Source organism: Lampris incognitus, chromosome 13 (genome assembly GCF_029633865.1).
Source record: "Lampris incognitus isolate fLamInc1 chromosome 13, fLamInc1.hap2, whole genome shotgun sequence".
Lineage (NCBI taxonomy): Eukaryota > Metazoa > Chordata > Actinopteri > Lampriformes > Lampridae > Lampris > Lampris incognitus.
Window position 1 is genome coordinate 17,106,852 of NC_079223.1, and position 21,890 is coordinate 17,128,741.

A 21,890-nucleotide genomic window follows, 5' to 3' on the forward strand; every position below is an offset into this window, starting at 1 on the left:
AGAGAGAGAGAGAGAGAGAGAGAGAGAGAGAGAGAGAGAGAGAGAGAGAGAGACCGACCGACCTACTGAGACCGACCGACCGACAGACAGACGAGTCTTGCCTGTTAAAGGTTAAAAATACCAAAAATAAGTAATACAGATTATAGATTCTTACCATTTCCATGTTTTTGCCGTACAGATCTTTGGCTCCTGCCACAGCAGTCAAATTGTTGGCTTCTGCTGTTGCCTGAGTAACAATGGATGACAATGGGGTACAGGGTAAATAATGTTTGTAACTGACAAACTACCAGAATAGGAAAATTTAAGTCATTCTGGGGATTAAAAAAAAAAAAAAAATCAGACCTGCAGCATGGACTTGGGGTGTGGCAGCTCCTCACCTTGGTAGATCTTTATATAGGCCTGCAGGATTGTGGTGTAAGAGTTATTGCAACCCAACAGAAAACTATAACAAACATTGTTTCTGTCTATGATTAACAGTGATTTTCATTTTTTTTGCTGCAGATACCTGTTTTGACTTTTCTTGCTTGCTTAAACCTTTTTAACTGCTTAAATTAGGTGTACAGCAGAAGACTTAAAATCATGAAAACGCAAAGTATCACATTTATTTTCCAAAGGATAACTGGTGGAATTTTGTGTTCTCACTGCTGACAAATCCATAAAAAGACAAAATTCCCGTTCGTATTCTCCATACTCATGTCTTTTCTCTCTAGGTGATGCCACACTGCTTCCAACCAGGGAGCCATAGGATTTCAATATATTCAAAAACCATTAAATACAGCTTACAGACAGAGCTTCAGCCCTAAAACAGCATAATCCACAGTGAAAAACCAGGATATTACACTATTACCACAGGTGACTTCAAAAGGCAGCAAACTGATCCATTTAATATGGACCATTTTCATTATTTCAATGCTGCTTATTTGTATTTTCTGCTGATGAGACAGAAGCCAGCTACTAACAAAACAGCAGTCACTTACTCACAGCTTTGTCAATTCTCTATTCCTCAGCATCTTATCTTCACGTTTGCTGAATTTGGACTCAGACATTCTAAATAGTCTGTGCAAGTATTTTGTAAGTAGTAAAATGCCCATCAAATGTTGTCAGCTGTATTGTAGTAGATAAACTAGCATTTCCACCACTGACATAGTAGATTAACAAATCAAAAGTTAGAACATTCACCAACAACAAGCTGGAACAGCTAATCACAGACTAGAACAACATAAAGTGCTGTTGAAAAATGGTCATGGGTGAAAATCCCATGCTTCATCCAATGGGAGGCACCAAAATATGCAGCGTTTTCATCATGCCAGAAAAAACATTTTCCATAGATCACAAAACAAATCTATTCTATGTTAATTTATAAGGTTGTTTAGAAAAAACTGTGACCTGTTTTGAACTTTGTTATGTTTTTTTTGGGGGGGGGGGGTACACTGGGATCCAATGGCTTAAGGACAGGAGCCCAGTGTGGCATCGGCTAGATAGAAAAGACCTGTGAGGATGGGAAATGTATGGGAGAATTTAGTCTTTTCATAGCATTTGTTGACAATGACAAAAAATATAAAACTACACCAGTGTTATCTGTAAAATGTTCACTGCCTTCATCTTACCTCCATATCAACTAGGGATGTTGAGATTAACCGGTTTCACTAGAATGGCAATTAAAAATGCCTTGGATTCCAACTTGTAAGAATTTTAGAAATAACATATCTAGCTATGGTATTCATTCAGCCTTGTCATTGCTGGCTTGGCCGGCTAGTCCAACAAGACTAGGTCAAAACCTAGTATATGGCTGGATCGTGTATCAGGGATAGTCAAGTGGTAGTGCCTATAATGTGAATTCCCGGATATTAAATCTTCATCTGCTATTTTCTGTAGTGGTCCCAGTAATATTTGTTATTAAATATTCCACTCTTAGCCTTTCAGTAGTATCCATGAGCAGCAATATATTCCGTTTTTGTTAGCATGTGATAAATGTGGAATGAGCTGGAACCTCTATGCCAATTCATTTTGAAAGACCAACGGCCAATCGGTTAACTCCCACTTCCGTGTTTACCAGTGACGTTGTTGTTCGGCCAAGCAACCATGTAACTTCAGTAACGTTGCTGGTCATCTGACCCAACAGCCAAATCGTGTAACTTGTTCACCCAGTCAACCATGACCACTGATAGATATTCACGGTTGTAGGGCTGGCTCCGCTGGCCAGTCCAGCCAAGAACACACACAAGCTAGCTAACCTTATACAAGATAGAGCTTGCCCTGACTAGAGCAGTTCACAGTGGAGCCGTCCTCTGTGCAGGTTTAACTTTATTTTTATTTTCTAGTTGATTTTTACAATTGGTGCTCGCCACTAGTCACTGGTGTTGAAGAAAATTAGTTTTTATTGATGAAGAGTGCTGAATCTGACACTTCCAAGTGAGGAGACGGATATCTTTGCATGTGTGTATGTTCAGCATGTTTCAATTTGTCAACTGTAAACAATTTGTAAGTAGCCAAACATTACACTATAAAATTAACTGGATAGCTGATTCAGAATGAGGTCTTGCAGTCAGTGACTTTTATTCAAAATGAAAGTAGATTATTAATTTGTATGCCTTTTTTCTTATTTTCAAAAAGTTAGATTTTTTTTTTTGTTTTAACGGGCAGCTACAGTGAATTCTTAAATGCACCTACTTTTCCACCCTGTCTTTAGGCTACATGTTTTCTATAGAAAGCAGGCATACCAGTTCATTTTGCAGGACCAAAAGAATGTTGTGAAAATACAATAAAAAGTTTAATTATAACATGTGCATGTGCCTTTTTCCTCCAGTGTTGCATAAGTACGCTCTCTGGAAAATAATCTGGACTGCACACAGCCTCCATGGACATCCCAGCGTGAAACTAAGGACCGTTGTATTTTTGTCTTCACTGAAACCTGGCTTCACAGCAACATTCTGGACACAGCCATACAGCTAGATGGGCTAGCGTGCTACCGAGCCGACAGAGCGTTATTTTTGACAGGTAAAACCCATGGTGGTTGCTTGTGTGTTTATATTAACAAGGAATGGTGTGCAAACGCTGTGATGGTCTCCAAACACTGTTCTCCACTCGTGGAGTTCACAATTGTCAAGTGCCGGCCATACTATCTGCCCAGAGAATTCACTGTTTGTTGTTATTGTGGCTGTGTACTTGCCCCTGAGCGCTAATGCCTCAAAGGCACTGCGTGAACTACACAACAGCATCAGCAAACAACAAACTGTGTACCCCGACAGATTTTTCATTATTGCTGGGGATTTCAATCATGCAAACCTAAAGACTGCATTTCCTAAATTTTATCAACATGTAAAATTTTCCACCAGGGAAAACAACAAACTGGACCTCATTTACACTAATGAAAAAAATGCATACAGAGCATTCCCCCACCTCCACCTTGTAAACTCAGACCACATCTCTGTTATGCCAATTTCAGCATACAGGTCACTTCTGAAACTTGCCAAACCGGTTCAGCGACAGGTCAGGGTCTGGCCAGAGGGGTCTATTTCAGCTCTTCAGGACTGCTTTGAGAGCACTGACTGGGTCATTTTCAAAGTGGCAGCCTCCTCTGGTGAGCACATTGATCTGGAGGAATACACAGTGACAGCCTACATCAATAAATGTATAGACAATGTCACAATCACCAAAACCATCTCTTCGCAGCCCAACCAGAAGCCTTGGCTGACAGCAGAAGTCCGGGCACTGTTGAGAACCCGGAATGCTGTGTTCAGATCCGGTGATAAAGCAGCCCTCAAAACAGCAAGGGCCAACCTGTCGTGTGGCATCAGGGAGGCAAAAAGACAATATGCACAGAGAATCAACAGCCACCTCGTTGATAGCAGAGACGCATGGCGGTTGTGGAAGGGCATCCAGGCCCTCACTGGCTACAAGCCTCCTCCTCAGACCTGAGGCGGTGCCCCCACCCTCCCAGATGTACTGAATGACTTCTACGCACGATATGAGAGACTGAATAACATGCCAGTGGTGAAGACTACATCCCTGATGGATGACCGGGTTCTGTAGGTGACCGCAGATGACGTGAGAAAGACCCTCTCCAGAGTCAACCCACACAAAGCTGCGGGTCCAGACAGAATCCCAGGCTGAGCCATCAGAGACTGTGCTGAGCAGCTGGCAGATGTCCTTGCTGACATCTTCAACATCTCGCTGTCCCAGGCAGTCATCCCCACGTGTTTCAAGTCTACTACCATCATACCAGTGCCAAAGAAGTCCCCTGTGTCCTGCCACAATGACTACCGCCCCATTGCACTGACTCCCATAATCATGAAGTGCTTTGAGAGGCTGGTCACGAAGCACATCAAGTCGAGCCTCCCCTCCACTCTGGACCCTCTCCAGTTTGCATACCGCACTAACTGCTCCACAGAACATGCCATAACCTCTGTTCTTCATCCAGCCCTGTCCCGTATGGAGAGAAAGAACAGCTATATGAGGATGTTGTTCATTGACCTCAGCTCAGCTTTTAACACAATCATACCACAACACCTGATCGAAAAGCTGAGCCAGCTGGGCCTTAACACCTCCCTCTGCAACAGGGTGCTGGACTTCCTCACGGGGAGGCCACAGCCAGTGCAAATTGGCAAGATCCCCTCCAGGACCATCACAGAGCACCAGTGCACCACAGGGCTGTGTGCTCAAGTCTGCTCTTGTTCACCCTGCTGACTTATGACTACACAGCATCATCTACCTCCAACCTCATTATAAAGTTTGCTGATGATACCACAGTGGTAGGTCTCATCCGCAACAACTATGAATCATCATACAGAGCAGAGGTGGATCAACTGGTGGCGAGGTGCAAAAACAACAAACTCTCCTTAAATATAGGAAAAACTGAGGTCATTATTTATTTTAGAAAGACCAACGCCCACCATAGCCCTACGACCATCAACGGTATGAACCTGGATAGAGTCAGCAGTGTTAAGTTCCTGGGAGTTAACATCACAGAGGACCTTCTCCTAGGCCTCACATGTCACTGGCTCTCCAAGAAGGCCCAGCAGCGTCTTCACTTCCTGCGATGTCTGAAGAAGGCGAGTCTCCCCCCACTCACCCTCATTACATTCTACAGAGGCACCATAGAGAGCATTCTGACCAGCTGTATCACTGTCTGGCATGGGAACTGCAAGGCCTCTGACTGCAAATCCCTACAGCAGATAGTGAAGACAGCTGGAAAGATCATAGGAACTGCTCTCCCATCCAGCCAGGCCACCTATGATGCACGGTGCACCCAGAAGGCTCTCGGCATCGTGAAGGACCCCACATCCATTTCACCCTCCTACCCTCTGGCAGGAGGTACCGGAGCATCCATGATGTCTCCACCAGACTGTGGAACAGTTTCATTCCTCAGGCTGTGAGGTTCCTCAACAGCCTGAACACTTAGACCTTCCATAAAATGACTTTTTGACCATCTTACTCACTGTCTGTGTCAGGTGTGCTTGTGATGTTTAGGTCTGTGAAGTAATTTTAATTCTTGTTTTTAATGCACTTTTTGTTTTTAATATTTATTATGTGCTATTTGTTTTTATGTGGCACTGAGGTCCTTGTGAAATGCAATTTCGTTCCCTTGTATGTATGAGACATGCATATAAGGCAATGACAAATAAAAGCAATCCAAGTTTAATTCTAATTAAGTGCATAATAATGGCAATTAATCAACTGGTTGTCTCTGCTCAAAGAATGAGTCACTGATTCTAACAGACTTTCAAGACCAGTGCACATGAGATGTTATTATTTTCATGTTCGACAAATCACAGCAGACCCAATTAGTCAGCGATCTCATGGAGTGGTTAAATCTGGATGTGTGAACACCTCACTCAATCAGATAATCTCTTCTAACTAGCAATATGGCGCAAGCTTCAGATCAGGACTTCCCTTCAGATTGTTGGAACTGGCAGTTGAAGGGGCAAATTGTTCCGATTTGTCTCTTCAGTACCAAGCCAAAACTAATAAAATGGGTCCATCAAAGAAAAAAAAGTTATTTAAGATTTTTTTCCCTCATTATCTGTCTAGCAACATGAAGAAGCTTGTCAATTACAGCTAAAATATAAACAAACCAACAGCATCATGTCATCACCCACTTATGATGCGCTGGACAAAAAAATTTTTTTTTAAAAATCCTTTGACCCCATTTAGGATCCAAACCCCAAAACTGAAAACCGCTGGTCTATGGTTTAATACTGTAGTACCTTAAAGTACTCCAGGAGATCTCTGCAGGAGACTTTGTTGCCTCCAATCTCCTTCTCCACCAGTCTGTCTGGGGCCAGAAGGAGAGGCACCAGCTCTGCCAGTTCACGCTTGAAGTCACCATCAATGTCTGTCACACACACACAGACACACAAAATAACCAGCGTTTCCCCACACATTCCCTTGATGTAAACAAAATAAGAGCCATTTTTAAACCTGGTATGGGCCCAGGAAAGGACCTGGGTCTCAAGGCCTCAACAAAAAACAACCAAAATCAACAGTTGGTGGTTTGTTTGTTTTTTTACTTTGCTATCAAAACACAATATTATTTTGTGCTTTTGCGTGTGTGTGCGTGTGTGTCTAAGTGTGTTAAATCTGAGTCCTCACCTCTCAGCCTGCCATCAAAGTATGGGTTGGTGGCCACTTTGAGCCCAGGGTGAGGCAGGAGGAAGCAGCCAATGTTTGAGAAGCAGGAGTGGATGTGCTTCCTTACATTCTGTAACTCCTCATGCTGATTCTGTTTCACCTGAATCAACAGCAATACAAATCATATGAGAGAGAGAAACTGCCACACACAGAGAGAATATGTCAACAGCTCCTAACATAAATTAGTAGCTAAAATCAAGTTACAATCATGTGTATGTCAAGTTTATCTGTATAGACCTAAATCACAGTTGGACTCTGGGAGGGCTTTACATTCACAAAGGACGACACCATCTGAATAAGAAAAGAAAACCCGGGGGGCATCCGGATAATGTGGCGGTCTATTCTGTTGCCTACCAACACGGGGATCGCCGGACTGAATCCCCGTGTTACCTCTGGCTTGGGCGGGCATCCTACAGACACAACTGGCCGTGTCTGCGGGTGGGGAGCCGGATGTCGGTATGTGTCCTGGTCACTACACTAGCACCTCCTCTGGTCGGTCAGGGAGCCTGTTCAGGGGGGAGGGGGAACTGGGGGAAATAGCGTGATCCTCCCACGTGCTACGCCCCTCTGGGAAACTCCTCACTGTCAGGTGAAAAGAAGCGGCTGGTGACTCCATGTGTATTGGAGGAGGCATGTGGTAGTCTGCAGCCCTCCTGGGATCGGCAGAGGGGGTGGAGCAGCAACTGGGACAGCTCGGAAGAGTGGGGCAATTGGCTGGATACAATTGGGGAGAAAAGGGGGTGGGAAAGAAAACCATCCATCCATCCATTATCCAAACCGCTTATCCTGCTCTCAGGGTTGCAGGGATGATGGAGCTTATAGACCCTTTTACAGTTGGTAAATAGTGATCACGTGATTTAGTATGCGCGCACATTTTGGCAGCAAAAAATTGATTTTATTATTTGCAACCATACGATTGTATGTTATAACTGCTTATTCATGCTACAATATAACATCTATTTGTTATGACAGCCACTTATGTATTTATCTAGACTTGTTTTATTGCTTGTAGCCACAATCTTCGCCTGTTTGCATTGAACGGTCTTTTCCCCAATGGAATGCGGGAGAAATTAATACCTTTGGTTTTGCTAGACCTGTTCTGGCAACCCACAACACAACAAGATGACATTTTAAAAATGTAAATATCAATCGATCAAAAACCCACTTGCACTCTTCATTGATTGGAGATGGAGAAGTTGCCTCTTTTGCTGCCAAAATGCACGCGCATACTATGCGTGACGCAGGTCATAAAAGGGTCTATTCCAGCAATCATTGGGCAGCAGGCGGGAAGATACCCTGGACAGGCCGGCAAGCCATCACAGCCCCCCCCCCCCACACACACACACACACGTACTTAGGGACAATTTAGTACGGCCGATTCCTTTCAGGTAAAAAGGGGGAGAAACCGCATGAACAGCATTCAGAGGAGGGATTTTTTTATATACTTTTTTTCTCCTTTCATATATCTAGCCTAGGTGGAGTGTCGCAGAGTCTAGGTGTCTTTAACAAATTTTCAAATAGGTGACACTCACTGCTCCTGCCAAGTTAGAAACATTAGTCCTTTGGGGTTATCCACTATCAGCTCCCTGTTCCTTTACAAAACAGGCATGTCGATTTCGCCATGCTTTAAAAACAGGTCTTTTACCTGTAGTCTTTTGTCCAGGAAGGAATTGCCTCCTTCCAAGCCATAGCTGTGTTCATATGGATAACTCCAGTCACGAATAAGGAACATCAAGGACTGGAAAACACAAAAAAGATAGGACTGAGATACAATAAAAAACTTTAATATAAGAGGTCAATATTTTCAGTCAGATTTAAACTATATTATAAAGAATACAATTATAGGCAAGTGAGGTTTAGGACGTAGTTGGCACCTGAAAAGGTTTTTGGTAGATCTCCTCCATAGCCAGGCGACCATATTCTGTGAAAAGCTATACACAGAAGACAGCTTCAGAAAATGTAAACAATGATGTTTTAGTATGATTCGTGATGGACCCAATATAAGTGTTTTGAGTTTTGTCTAAGTTTCATGCTTGCCATTAAATTAAAATTATAAATTAAAATGTATATACTTAAAGATTAAGTACTTAAAAAAGATGAATGCTATTTAGTCTATCCACCTCTACAAGAGCCATAGTAAAGCAATCCTTTACATTGACAATGCAATGTCATTCTCATTTAATATATACAGCAAGGTTATATGGACCATAAAAAAATAATCTTAAAATGAGAAAATCATCATCAGTATAAGTTTTTGGAGGAAAACAATACTTTTATTTTGCATCTTTCAACCAGCTCTTAGGTCCAGTTATCTTTAAACAATTAATCGCTTTAGTACTAGTTTTCCCTATGGCTACTTTACAGCCTAGGATTCTGGGCAAGACCAGGAGAGACATATCATAGTCCTAGGTTTGAAAAGTGTCTTATGAGATCAGAGGATCTGATGCTGACCTGTAGATGCTGAAGGTCGTCCTCCTGTATGTTCTGAGAGAGATTGTACACCTGAAAACAAACAGGGAAATTACACAGTGAATGACCAGAAAAGGAAATAAGTAGTAAATATTCTTTTGTAAATCACAAAAATCAGAGATGAGTAAATTTATACATGTATGGTATATGATTTCACCTGCACAGAGCTGGTCATAGTGCTGAGGGCAAACACAGTAGCACAATCTTTTATGGTTGACTGGCTGTCAAATGCCCCCTGGGTGTCCACAAGCAGCACTGCAACCTGTCAAGAGAGAGCTGCCAGGTTTATAATATGCAGAATGCAACAACAGCTATACACATAATGTACTATTGCGATTGTTTGGCATTTGCAAAACTAAGCATAAGAGAATAGGAATCTAGTTCAGCCACTGTTGTTATTTTGTGAGCGCACCCCTAATGTAACTAATACAAATCCACATTTATAGCTGCCACACAAATGTCATGATGACTGATATATATTTGTGATTAAAGCAGCAGCAGACAACTTTTGCGTTAACTTATTATGAAGTAAATACTGATTGCATAGTGTAATGGCTATACAACAATGACACCATTGACATTTAGATTGGTTCTCTATAAGCCCCTTTCAGGCTTATAGGGAAACAAATTCTGTCTGCCGCCGGGTACAATCTTGTGGGAAAATGAAGAGTTGCGTCAACCTTTGCGCAACCAAAATAGGAAGAGAATAGCACTTTTGTTATACCTAGTAGCTATGTGTAGCTATCACCAGTAGCGTAAATGACAGATGGTGGAACAACCAAAGTGACAGTGAAAACTCTACCTGGCAAGAGAAAAAGAACCCCGTTGACAGAGGAGGCAAAGAAGGCGAAGAGGCAGCGTTATAGAATGAGAGGTAAAACTAGAGTGAATCCCAGATGGGCATTCACTTGATGGAGTGAGCTCTGGTGTTGTATTGAACTTCGTTTCCCTGTCGAGATCAGTTTCCCCCAGCCAGACGAGACCATGCAAACAGGTTAGCTATCTGTTACAATTAGCTTAAGGTAAGCATTAGGTTATGCTTAGGGTTAGGTTGAAGTTGGGTTAAGACTGGGTTGAGATTAATCAAGCATCCCTGTGTTGTATCGAACTTTGGCGAGGGGGGGAACAGATCTCGACGAGGAAAAGGTTTGATACAACACCTGGGATTTTGAGAGGGTTCCAAAACGACATTCAGTTGGCATTCTTTCTATTGGATCAATAAATAACAATATGCCTACTTATTAATATTAACGGATGTTTTACTCTGCCTTTATCATAGCACTGAGATCACAATTTCTAGTTCAAATTTGGATTCTTATGGTTGTTTCTTCCTTTGGACAGTATCCACATTAATGAACAGAAAGCAACTTGGTTGTCTTTGCGACAGCGGTGCAAACTATAAAAATGCTTGGAAACGCTGTGAAACATTGTCTAAAGCTGCTTTAAAGTTAACAGGCAACTCCCACCTTGGTGCCGTCAGGCTTGTCAAGCACAAAAACTTCATTCCAGACTTGGATGCCCGTGGTCTCCCTCTCACAGCCTCCTCTCCAGGTGAAACCTGTCAATGGCTCATCATCTCCCCCAATCCACGACTTACCGCTCTATGGAAGGAAACAGAAAAAGAATTGGTTTTATTAGCCAAGTAAGTTTGCTTATACAAGGAATGTGACATGATTGGTCTGCTCACATTAACATGACCATATGTTGAAAAAAGGTAGGAATCCATGTAAGTTACAACACTGAGCATCATCTTTTTTTAAACATCACTTATGGTGATACTGCTAATTGCACTGATATTTGACCACTCCAAATCCCAGGGATCTATTTGTAATGAACCAGTTGCCAGTGTTATGGCTGCACTTTTCTCACTGCCAAACCAAAAAACACAGTTGAAACTTAAGATACTGCATTTGTAAAAAGCATTTACTGGTGTAGTCCATAAGAGGGCAGTGTAAAATGACATTCAACTCGTACCATCTCATGATCACCACATGTTGGATAGTAAAAGGTGCATACCATCCGAGAAGACATAATGCCCCATTCACTGTCTTCCCGGATGGTATGAATTCTGGAGTAAAAGCTCTCTAAAATTGTATTATCTGACTGGGAAGCAGGCATGATATTGTTAGGAAGGGAAAAAAATGGATTCCATTTAAGAAGCTAATGTCTTTCTAAGATTTAAGGATGTCAAAGCTCTCTTCCCTTTCAATGAAGAAATCTCCTCAAATCAATTTTGAACGAAATATGACCCAAGGGAAATGACACCGACCCAGAGTGGTGGCAGTTTCCTCGGACAAATGGGACATTCAAGTAACCCAATTTGTAAATACGGGGGGGGGGGGGGGGGGTCAAACGCAATCTCTACCTTGATCACCATGCTACACGTTTCATTCATTCTAACTTGATTGTGACAGATAAACAGTCAGTGTTTGACGTGAGGTCTTTGTGGTTATAAGAAAAAAGTACACAAGACAAGATATAAGTAATGTCTACCTTTTGATTAGATTAACAACTTCATACTCAGAAAAAACATAAAGTGACATTCCAGTTAAAACATAACTCAAAATGACTCAATAGAAGCTAAAAAAAAAAAAAGCAAGAAAGACTAAAAACAAAAAGACAAGCGCTGGTGTTATTTGGTAGAAATGCGGACAAATGTTAAAGGTTTTGTCAGGCTTGAATGAATGTAGATGTAACTTTGCAAGCAGCTGTGAGACAAGAGCCATAAACACTCCTAAGTCTTCTTTGCTGTGTGTAAGGTGAACCATGCAGCTTCTGTATTTCCAGCTGCTACTAGTGGGTCTGAAGGACCAGTTGGTGGTACTAAAATTTGTCTGGATGAATTCAAGTCACAGCTGCTAAACTGAAATGTGCACATGTGTCCGTCCATTCTATTTCTCACATATGTATGAACCATTTTCCATACAATGTACTTGAAAACAAAGACCTCATTCAAGGTTTGTTCACTGCAAAGGCAAATTAGACATACTAGACCTAACACTAATTCGTTCTCTAAGCCTTTCAGTGTAAGAATGTTTCCAACTTCTAAACCTCACTCATTATCATATAAAAATAAAAAGTAAAATCAACACTGTTCCATGATCAATAGTCTTGTTCTGAAACACCAGTCCTGATCTTTCAGTCCCATCTGATTATGTTAAATAAACGTGTTTTTCCATTTCACCTGGTTGCACATAACCCTGTAAGAGGTCTGACAGGAGGCATTTACTCTTGTATGACTGGCCCTAGAAGGTCTAACATTACCAGTCATCATCTTGGCTAAATGTTGTATTGGTTGCTTGGACTACGGCTGGGTAACATGGTTAAAAAATGTCTGGATATTTTTAAAACTTACAAAAACATTCTGAAATGGCTCTACGGAATGATTTTTTTTTTTGCATTCAAAAGCATAACTTATAATACAGCCTTTATTAAATGCAATCAGATATGCAAACTTGTAAACACTGTTGTAACGCATACTGGATACGTAGCATGAAAAATGTTTACAAATATTTTTTCTGATAATTGTTCTCGAACTTGAACGTAGTTTTGGGAGCAAATCCTGAGCAAAGAATTAACAACTTGCGGGGCACCTCCGTAGCTCGCGTTCTCTTGCTCACATTTCCTGTCTGCCTCTTTCACTGTCACTGTCTAACAAAGGTAAGAAGTGCAATTAATTAATTAATTAATTGGTAAATTATACCCAGGGTTGATGATCTTCAAGGGAAACAATCATGACTTTCAACATTGTCTACATGTTGTAGGGACGACACTCCAGTAGCAGTCTGAGCAGTTCAGTTTTATGTTTCTCTTTGTAATGTTGCTGAAATTGTCTGCCACAATGTCATAAATGGTGGACAATCTGTTAATGTCAAAACTCGAATGTGAAAACTTTTTTCTTATTCAAATAAATATGCTATGTAGCGTTATTATTCACATTTGTTATCCAAAAATTTTTAATCAGCAAACCCTGTGAATTTGGGCACTACGCAAGATTAGTACTCTACTAACTCATACTTGCGAGACAAGGAGGGATCATGACACTACTATAACTGGACGAGTCTTCAGGAAAAACTGGCTAAATAAAATGTTACATATGTTGCTCCTGTCTGTGCCCTTGACCGAGGCATGGCAAGACATACTGGAGTTGGTCCCTGGGTGCTGCGCGGCGGCTGCCCACTGCTCCTAGCTACACAGCTAGGACGGGTTAAATGCAGTACATAATTTCCCTACGCGGATCAATAAAGTGTCTCAAAATGGAAAAAAAAAATCTAAAGAGCACATTTAGCTCACCGGGATATTCACAATGTTGCCTACCTTTATATCTTGAACAAAATCATTGTCAACTTTAGGGGTGGGAATCTCTAGGCACCTCACGATTTGATTCGATTCCGAGGGCTATGATGCGATTATAAAACTAATTTATCAACATTTTTGATTTCTATACATTATTTATTTTACATGATTTATTTTTTCTCACTTGTGACTACTTGGGATGTTGTATCTCAGCTCCAAAGTATGCAGCATAGTGCGAACGCCCTGGTTCTCAATGACCAAGTTAGGGGCGGAAATGGTTGGCAATAAAAGTTGCGATCGACTTTGTGATTCGCTTCGCCCTTTCCAAGTTCGGTGGAAGCTTTGATATCACTTGTTCAATTGTTCTCTGGTTGGCAGCAGCTACATTCATTCATTAATTGACACTGATGCCAGTTAATGCAAATTTTAACCATAGCAACATGAATGGTGTGCTGTGTCTGAAATTTAACTTTTTGACTGACCAGCCAAGGTGGCTGGTAGATAGAAAAAAATCCACCAGCCAAGTATATTTTTTACCAGCCAAAATAATAAATTGTCTTTTTGTGTCTCTCTCGCACGCGCGCACACACACACATACACACACACATTTCAGTACATTTCATTGCGATAATAAGGTATTGTGTTGAAAACAAACTTAACACTAGAACGACCAGGATTTCACTCCTACCTAAAAAGACCATGGACGATCAAAATGACCGCTGGTTTTTAAACTCTATATTCTGTCAAGATAAATACCAAATTGAGATATTAATGCATTACATACATCACTATGTCTGTTAGGAAACGACCGAAACCAAAATTAACATTTTAACAACTACAATACTATTTTTAAACAATTTAAACTTTAGAGACATGGTCAAATTAGAATAGCAAAATTGAAAAAGTGAAAATATTACCTGAAAAACAAAATGGAAAACACATATTGCTAATCTAACAAATGTAACAAGGCATATAAAGTGTAAAATGTAAAAAAAGAACTGAAAATAACAATTGAAACAGTCTCAAACATGGACAAAACCATGGGTGGTCAAAATGACCGCCCATGGTTTTTAAACTCTATATTCTGTCAAGATAATGACTAATAATAATAATAGTTATTAATAATATAATAATAATACATTAATCTTATATAGTGCTTTTCTAACACTCAAAGTCACTTTACAATAAATGGGGTGAAAGAAGGCAACAGATAAACATAACACAGACATACAGGGGGGGATGGGAAGGGGGGCTACGAGAGGGAGAAACGGTAGCTACACACGATGCCAGCAGTACTCTCTTACTTAAACACATACAAAATGGCAAGAAAAACAACAAACAACAGCACTGTAGACGTTGATTTTCCGTCAGGATTTACTCCCGTAGCCTATTCCTCTCCCGAAGTATCCACTAGGCAGTGGCACTATTTAGCCCATAGCTGGGGGCTGGATAAATACCCAGTTGAGATATTAATTCATTTCATATGTTAGTATGTCTGTTAAGAAATGACTGACACCAAAATTAACATTTTAACAACTTTAATACTATTTTCCAAACAATTTAAACTCGCCGTTGTCCAACGCCTGTAAATACCGCAACGCCTCGGTGGTAGTCATGATGCGTCTGAAATAGCGTCTGTAACCAGACATGTTGGCAATAATTAAAAATCAAGTTTAGACTATTACTCTGCACTGGAGGACGTTAGTTTGTTTCTAGGACAGAGCCATGAACTTCGCGAAGGAAATGATGCGACCAACACACGTCATAAACAGTGACATGACGCACACGATCACGCGCAAATTACATGCGGTCATTTTGACCGGTCATGATCATTTTAGGTAGATCTTATCGCAACTTTTTTGTGCAATTGATCTAAAACTCATTCGAATGCAAATATATGCAATTTTAGGAGCATTCAGTGAGTGGCAGGTCTGTATCTTTTTTCACAAACTTATTAAACTTTGAAAATTCAAAACGGTCAAAATGACCGACTTGGTCGTTCTAGTGTTAAGAGGCCAGAGCAAAATTTGAAGCAAAATTATTTTAATATATTGATCAATGGTTAATCAATTCTAGCCTAAATACAACTCAGGAGGTCTTGATCTCAGGCGTCTGGGGGGGCGTAGCTGTCTATTCCATTGCCTACCAACACGGGGATCGCCAGTTCAAATTGCAGCGTTACGTCTGGCTTGATTGGGCGTCCCTACAGACACAACTGGCTGTGTCTGCAGGTGGGAAGCCAGACGTGAGTATATGTCCTCGTCGCTGCACTAGCGCCTCCTCTGGTCGGTCGGGGTGCCCGTTTTCAGAATCGAAATACTTTGCGGGGGGGGGGGGAACTGGGGGGAAGAGCGTGAAACTCCCACGTGCTACGTCCCACTGGCGAGACGCCTCACTGTCAGGTGAAAAGAAGCCGCTGGTGACTCCATCATATGTATCGGAGGAGGCACGTGGTAGTCTGCAGCCCTCCCTAGATCGGCAGAGGGGGTGGAGCAGAGACCAGGACAGCTCCAAAGAGTGGGGTAACTGGCCAAGTACAATTGCGGGAAAAATTCAAAAAAAAAAAAAAAAGAAAAAAGAAGTATTGATCTCAAAATTCTAATGAAAGATTTGCTATTAAATGTACTTAAGGATCAAACATAGAAGTAAGTTTTAAGGTTTTTCTTTTTGTATGTGCTTCCGCTGCTGCGTTCTCCTTTTCATTGGTGGGTTTTTGTTTTATAGGTTGGCTTACTCCTTGGTAAATATCACCGTGGCAAGTGACAGTTTATGTCAATGTGTGTGTGTGTGTGTGTGTTTCGGAACTCAACCCCGCCCACTGTGAAACTCCTGACACAAAGGCAGCAGAGGACAGAAGCTGCAGCATGAGCTGCCTGCAGCAGTGCACCCGTACCACCAAAAGGTGGTAGTCCATGGGCCAGACGATATTTCGGTACACTCAAGGTGGCAAAACTTACTTATAATTTTTGAAAGGATCCATGTCTGTAGATGATATTTTGGTATGATAACCATTCCTGAGTGGCAGCTGTATCACAGTTATCAGCTCATGAAGTTAACCACCCGCTAAACTAAATTGCATTTTAGACGCTGGTGCATATCCTGGTTTAGCCTCATGGTCAGGACATTTTTCAATGTTCTATAATATTGTCTTTGGTATCATTTTAAAGGGGACCTTCTTAGCTTTCATTCAAGCCCTGTTGTGGATATTTCTCACAAATATAGAGGTCACTTGAGCTCTTCAACCCGTCAATAACACACATCTTTCTGCAATTTTCGCCTAAACTATATACTTTCTTTTAGCCCTGTGGCATCTAGGAATATCAGGGACACAAAACACAAAAACTGGAATACTCACAGGACTGTAAAGATTCAGGAAATGTATAATATACCCATACTATTTCATTGTGTGAGGTGATTGTGAGCCTTAAATGAGAACTAGACCAAAGCCAGTTAGGTCACAAACTGGTCTCTATACATTTGTTTAAATACACAATCAAAATACATGATAAAAAGGAATACCATAGTGAGGTAATGAACTATTTTAATATTTTAAACAACATTGACATTTAACATATACTTAGTCAATGATACATGTAATCCCATATCATTAGTGGGTATATGTAATGGTAATGGGTAGGGTAATGGGTATATGTGAATATGGTTACATTATTGTTATCAAGCTCTGGGTAACCAAGTCCAGAATCAACATCCTGTGCATCAATAGACTACTACCACAGTAATACCATCAGAATCATCACACTGTCATTCATCAAACTGCTCGTTTCTCTCATCATCTGACTCCCCAAGTTCAAAGTCCAGTTCTGGACCATCCTGCTGTTTTTGGTTACTGCAGGTCTTTAACCTGCACATGTCTGTGCATGGAAGTCCATTTGACAGGCAAATGCAACTTGGCATTTTGCATGAATGCACACACTTGCATGTTAGCATTTCCAAGACCACATCTGGTGCAGGTGGGGAGCGCATCCAGTAAATGGCCAGCTTGCCTTCATCTTCTGTCCATCCATACTCAGTAGGGCTTGGCACCACAGGGTTAGCCTGCAGACAGCACTTCCATATTCCTGCCTGATAGTTGGCTCGTTGCACATGCATAAAGAGACAGTCTCTACATGGTGGCAGCTGGCTGGACTCAACCTCTCCCCTTTTGGTGCAGAAGAGCTGGTAACGCAGTTTGTTCACCTCAGCAGTGCTGCTATTAGCAACATACATCCGACAGGTGAACTGCTCAATTTTCTGGAACACCTCATCACTCACATTCCATGTCTGTCCCAGTTGACTAAAAGTCTCTTGGCAGGAAGTGTGCTTTCTCACTATCTTCAGGGCATTCAGCTTCCCTCGACCAGCGAATGCACTGACAGTGTCGCAGCCTGTGAAGGCATGTAAGCCAATTAGGCTGTCACAGATGCTGTCTCCAAGTGAACTTGCCAGTTTGGTGATGTCGACAAACCGTGTGCGGTTCTGAGTCCCACACTTCTGGTAGATGGGACAGGTGATGTCCTTCTGGAAGCCAAGACAAAGCACCATGACATCAGTGTCCTCAGCTGTGATGATAACTGACTTTGAGCCCGCATTTGCTGCATGCAATGCATGCAGGAGCAGACGGGTGTCAGCTTCTTCATGTGTGGAGTGCAGTTCTGCTGCTTCCTCACACCCATCTTCTGTCAACTTGTAGCAGGTTTCCTCACAGGTCATGTACAACACCTTGCCATGCAGCATAGCTCTGTATCGTGGGAGTTTCCACTCTTCCACCAGAAACTTGATGAGACTGGTCTTGTTGGAGGAACTGCACAGAAATTTTCTCCACTGCTGGACGTGGTGTCCCCCTGCAAGATTCTTGTACTGGAAAGTGATGTCTCCACCCCGGTTCAGTCGTTCAGCATCTTTGATCGAAGTCTGGTGATAGACATCAAAAACAACATCAATCCTCCCACTCTGTGCTCCCTCATGGAGGACCTGGGTCAAGGCTGACTCTGCCACCTGTGCAAAGGTTTTGTTGTTGCCATTCATTTTTTGGACCAGGCTCATCCCATCAATGATGGAAGTAGATGGGATTGGGATGTCTTCTGCAGGAGATACATTCTTTTCAAGCTCTCTGGCAAGTGCAGCCTTGTTTGTTTTTTGTAAGGACCCATCAGCATTTGCCAGTGCCCATGGTAGTGGGCCCAATGGGTAGGCAAGGACATCCTTCAGATTCACCTTCCTGCTTTCAGCCACCAGGATCATGTGACTGAAAAGGTTTCCATCTGCCTTCAGAACCACATCCTGTGCTTTCTTTCCATGAGCTTGTTTTGTGCTGACATTGGAGAATGTTTTCAGACTTTGCTTGGTCATCTTGTCGTGGAATTTCACAGGTGGTGGGTCTGCATCTAACCTTGTTTGCTGGAATGCTTGGTAGGCCTCTTCTCCTTTCTCAAGAGCTCTCAAGAGATCTATGGTCACATCAGGTGGAGCCATGTTGCCAGTGGAGAGGCTAACCAAATCAATCTCATCAGGGGACATAGGATTGAGCCAGTTATTCTCCATAAGGTCCATGAGAGACTGGACATCTGCTTCATCTCTCTTGATCCTTGGACTCTGTAGATCTGGATGAGACCATTTGCACCTGCCTTGACCTGTCAGGTCTCTCAGCTGTCTGAGGTACATGCTTCTATACTCAGCTGTGAGATAATATTTGGTCACAGCTCCTGGCTTCAAGCTGAATCCCTTTGTCCCTCCAGCTGTTTGGGTGTCTTTGTTCACCGTTTCTTCTATAGCTTGGTCAACAGGGATTCGGCCAAAGGGATTGGTGGAGCCCAGTTGGACTGAGACGCCTCCTTCCATGAATTCTGTGTACACATCTGGGTGTGTGATGGGCAGCTCAGACATCTGGGCGTAGTAGTAGTAGGGGAGGTAGCGTGCATAATTCATCCTGTCATAAGCAAAGCACCATGGGATCATTGCTCGAATGCTAGCCAAGTGTAGCATCCAGTCTCCCTCTCTGGATGCTCGGATGAGCCCCAACAAGATTTCAACCATGTCCAAATAGGACATCCAGAAGTTCGAGAGGCTGCCGTTTCCACCTCTAAGGAACTCACGGTAGACTTCAAATAGATCCATGATGCGTGTACAAGAGCTGTTCTCGAGGACCTCCTTCAAAGCATGTTGTGAGACTTCTTTCCCAAGGCTGTCAATGGTCTTCAGTGTCTCGTTCAGGTGAACCATGTCATTCCTGTGAGTTTCTTCCAACCAGGACAGGAAACCATTCAAGGTCAGTCGCATGAGAGCCTCATACAGGAGCTTGTGTAGTCGCACTGCCCTGTTGTACTTGCGGCCATCCATAACACCAGCAATTGAGCCTTCTGCAATCATGCCAGACTCAATGCAGAGGTCTTTGAGTCCAGCATCTTGGAAACGCTTTCCTATTATTGCCAGCAGTGTGCAGATGGTGTGGAATACCCCAAGCCTAACGATGATATCATGGAACTTGTCATGGTGTTTCCATGTGATCTCGACAGCCTTCGCATACAGGGCTTGGTCAAAGACACAGACAATCTTCCTCAGGCCTAAGCACTGCATGATGCTCAGTGACTGGTTAAGCACCTCGTTGACAGTAGACATTTGTGTCGCTGGAGCATTGATGGTAGGCAGATAGCCTATATTGTCGGGGATGACCGTCATCTCTCCTCGAGTCAGGATGTTGAAGCCTGTCCAGCTGCTGACTGACTGTTCTTCTTGTTGTGACATGCGTGCTAGGACCCAAAGAAGGTTTTTCTCTCTGGCAAGCTTAGTATTGGCTGCAGTATCGGCATCTGACTTTTTGCTTTGTGGTGGCCCTACCCGTTGTCCAGCATTGTAAGTTGGTAACATTGGTGGGGGTCCATCAATGCTTCTCTTCTTCGTTTTGGGAACAGTGGGCATGGGTTGGACAGGAAGTGGGTTGACTGGCTTTGCTTGCACAGCAATCCCATTGACTCTGTGAGATGTTCCCTCACTACTGACAGTTTCTTCAAGACGGTCGATATTGTCCCAGGCTAAAGTTGTGAATATGCCAGGATGGATGTTAGCTGGAAGGGCAATGCCACTCCCTGATGATGAGAGTTTCTGGAGACACAGGGCAGTGTTGATCTCTTCCATCTGTGAATAGGACACACTGTGACCAAGTCGGTTGAGGATGTTTATCAACTCTACATTTCCTGTCAACGATTTGACACTGAATGGCAGAACAATGTGCTTGGAAGGCTTGGTATTTCCACATGTCACTGCATATACTATGTCATGGCCAAATGACTGCAGAAGGCACTGCACTCTCTGGGATGCATGATCAGGATCATTTGAGCCTGTGAGTAGAGAGTACAGGAAGATAATGAGCGACTCTGGAATGGTAGGACATTCTGCTTCTGGTTTGACTTCAGGCGGCCAGGTTTGAGGAACATCTTGACTTTTAATGTCTGCTCTCAATTTGATGGCTGCTTTGGCTATAACATCTTGTGCACTGACACTTTTCAGGGTCTGCAGCTCCCTTTCGAGAGACTGATTTTCTTTGGCAAGTTCCCTCATGGACAAGTTATCGGGATAGAGGAGGAATTTTCCTTTCTCATCAGGGAATATCTGCAAGGCTCCAGCAAACTCACTCTCCAGGTTTCGCCTTATGTGCTTCTTGGCTGATTCCTTGACTTGGGCAATGCCTTGGGAGTTCATTGAAGCTACCAGTCTAGAAGAGAGATCAGTCATTGTCATCACTTGAGGATGGCCAAAAAGCTCCATCCTGATGAAGAGGAACAGCTCATTGTATGCCTTATTCACAGCAGCTTCATACTGGGCTGCAGCATCATCATCTTCATTGCTGGCAACCTCTCCTTTGGAAACCTCTTCTTTGGTGTAAAGTCTATAGCATGACCTGTGGTAGTGCCCTTCAGCTGCTACAAGGTCTCTACTCACAATGGCAAGGATTCTGTTGTCCCTTTTCTTTGTGGCTGCACTCCTGATCTTTGCATCAGCTCGCAGTTCTCGAAACTGCACCAGTACTTCTCTCGTATTCTGTCTCTTGGAATATTTGCTGTTTTTCTGACAAAATATGCACTCTGCATCATAAGTCCTAGATGTACTTGGAGCATGTCGAGCTACTCTCTTAGATTGTTTCTCTTCAGCAGAGACACAACTTTTCTTTTCTTTTGCAAGGAGGCCATCAAGAATTTGCTTCATAGTGAAGATACTGCGACACTTTCTGTGGTAGTAGATTGCTGGAATCTGTCCCTCAGGAATGTCTTTTGCCAGTTTCAAAACTGGTGCATGATTTCGTATCTGAGCTGCCCTGAGCAGAGTTCTCCATGAGTCGACACTTTGTAGTGAAACCAGCTTATCTGTATCATCAGAACAGTGGATAATGCACTCCACCCGTGGGCGCTTTGTTTTAGTAGTGTTCATACACCTAAGTTACATGTATTTGTTTGTATGTGGCAGGTGAAAACTGACTGAATATGGCCACTGGTGAACAAGCA

The 21,890-nt window shown here is 42.5% G+C and overlaps 1 protein-coding gene across 1 annotated transcript in view; it reads right to left on the minus strand.

Annotated features, from left to right (window-relative positions):
- Nucleotides 1-21,890, minus strand: part of atl2 (atlastin GTPase 2) — a 42,093-nt gene that overhangs the window by 4,655 nt on the left and 15,548 nt on the right. Inside the window, exons 4-12 of the mRNA XM_056291391.1 lie at nucleotides 10,566-10,700; nucleotides 9,257-9,361; nucleotides 9,082-9,132; nucleotides 8,505-8,561; nucleotides 8,276-8,368; nucleotides 6,592-6,730; nucleotides 6,207-6,334; nucleotides 343-399; nucleotides 155-226 (exon numbers count right to left, since the gene is read on the minus strand). Of these exons, the coding sequence (XP_056147366.1) occupies nucleotides 155-226; nucleotides 343-399; nucleotides 6,207-6,334; nucleotides 6,592-6,730; nucleotides 8,276-8,368; nucleotides 8,505-8,561; nucleotides 9,082-9,132; nucleotides 9,257-9,361; nucleotides 10,566-10,700 (837 nt within the window). The remainder of the gene's footprint in view (nucleotides 1-154; nucleotides 227-342; nucleotides 400-6,206; nucleotides 6,335-6,591; nucleotides 6,731-8,275; nucleotides 8,369-8,504; nucleotides 8,562-9,081; nucleotides 9,133-9,256; nucleotides 9,362-10,565; nucleotides 10,701-21,890) is intronic.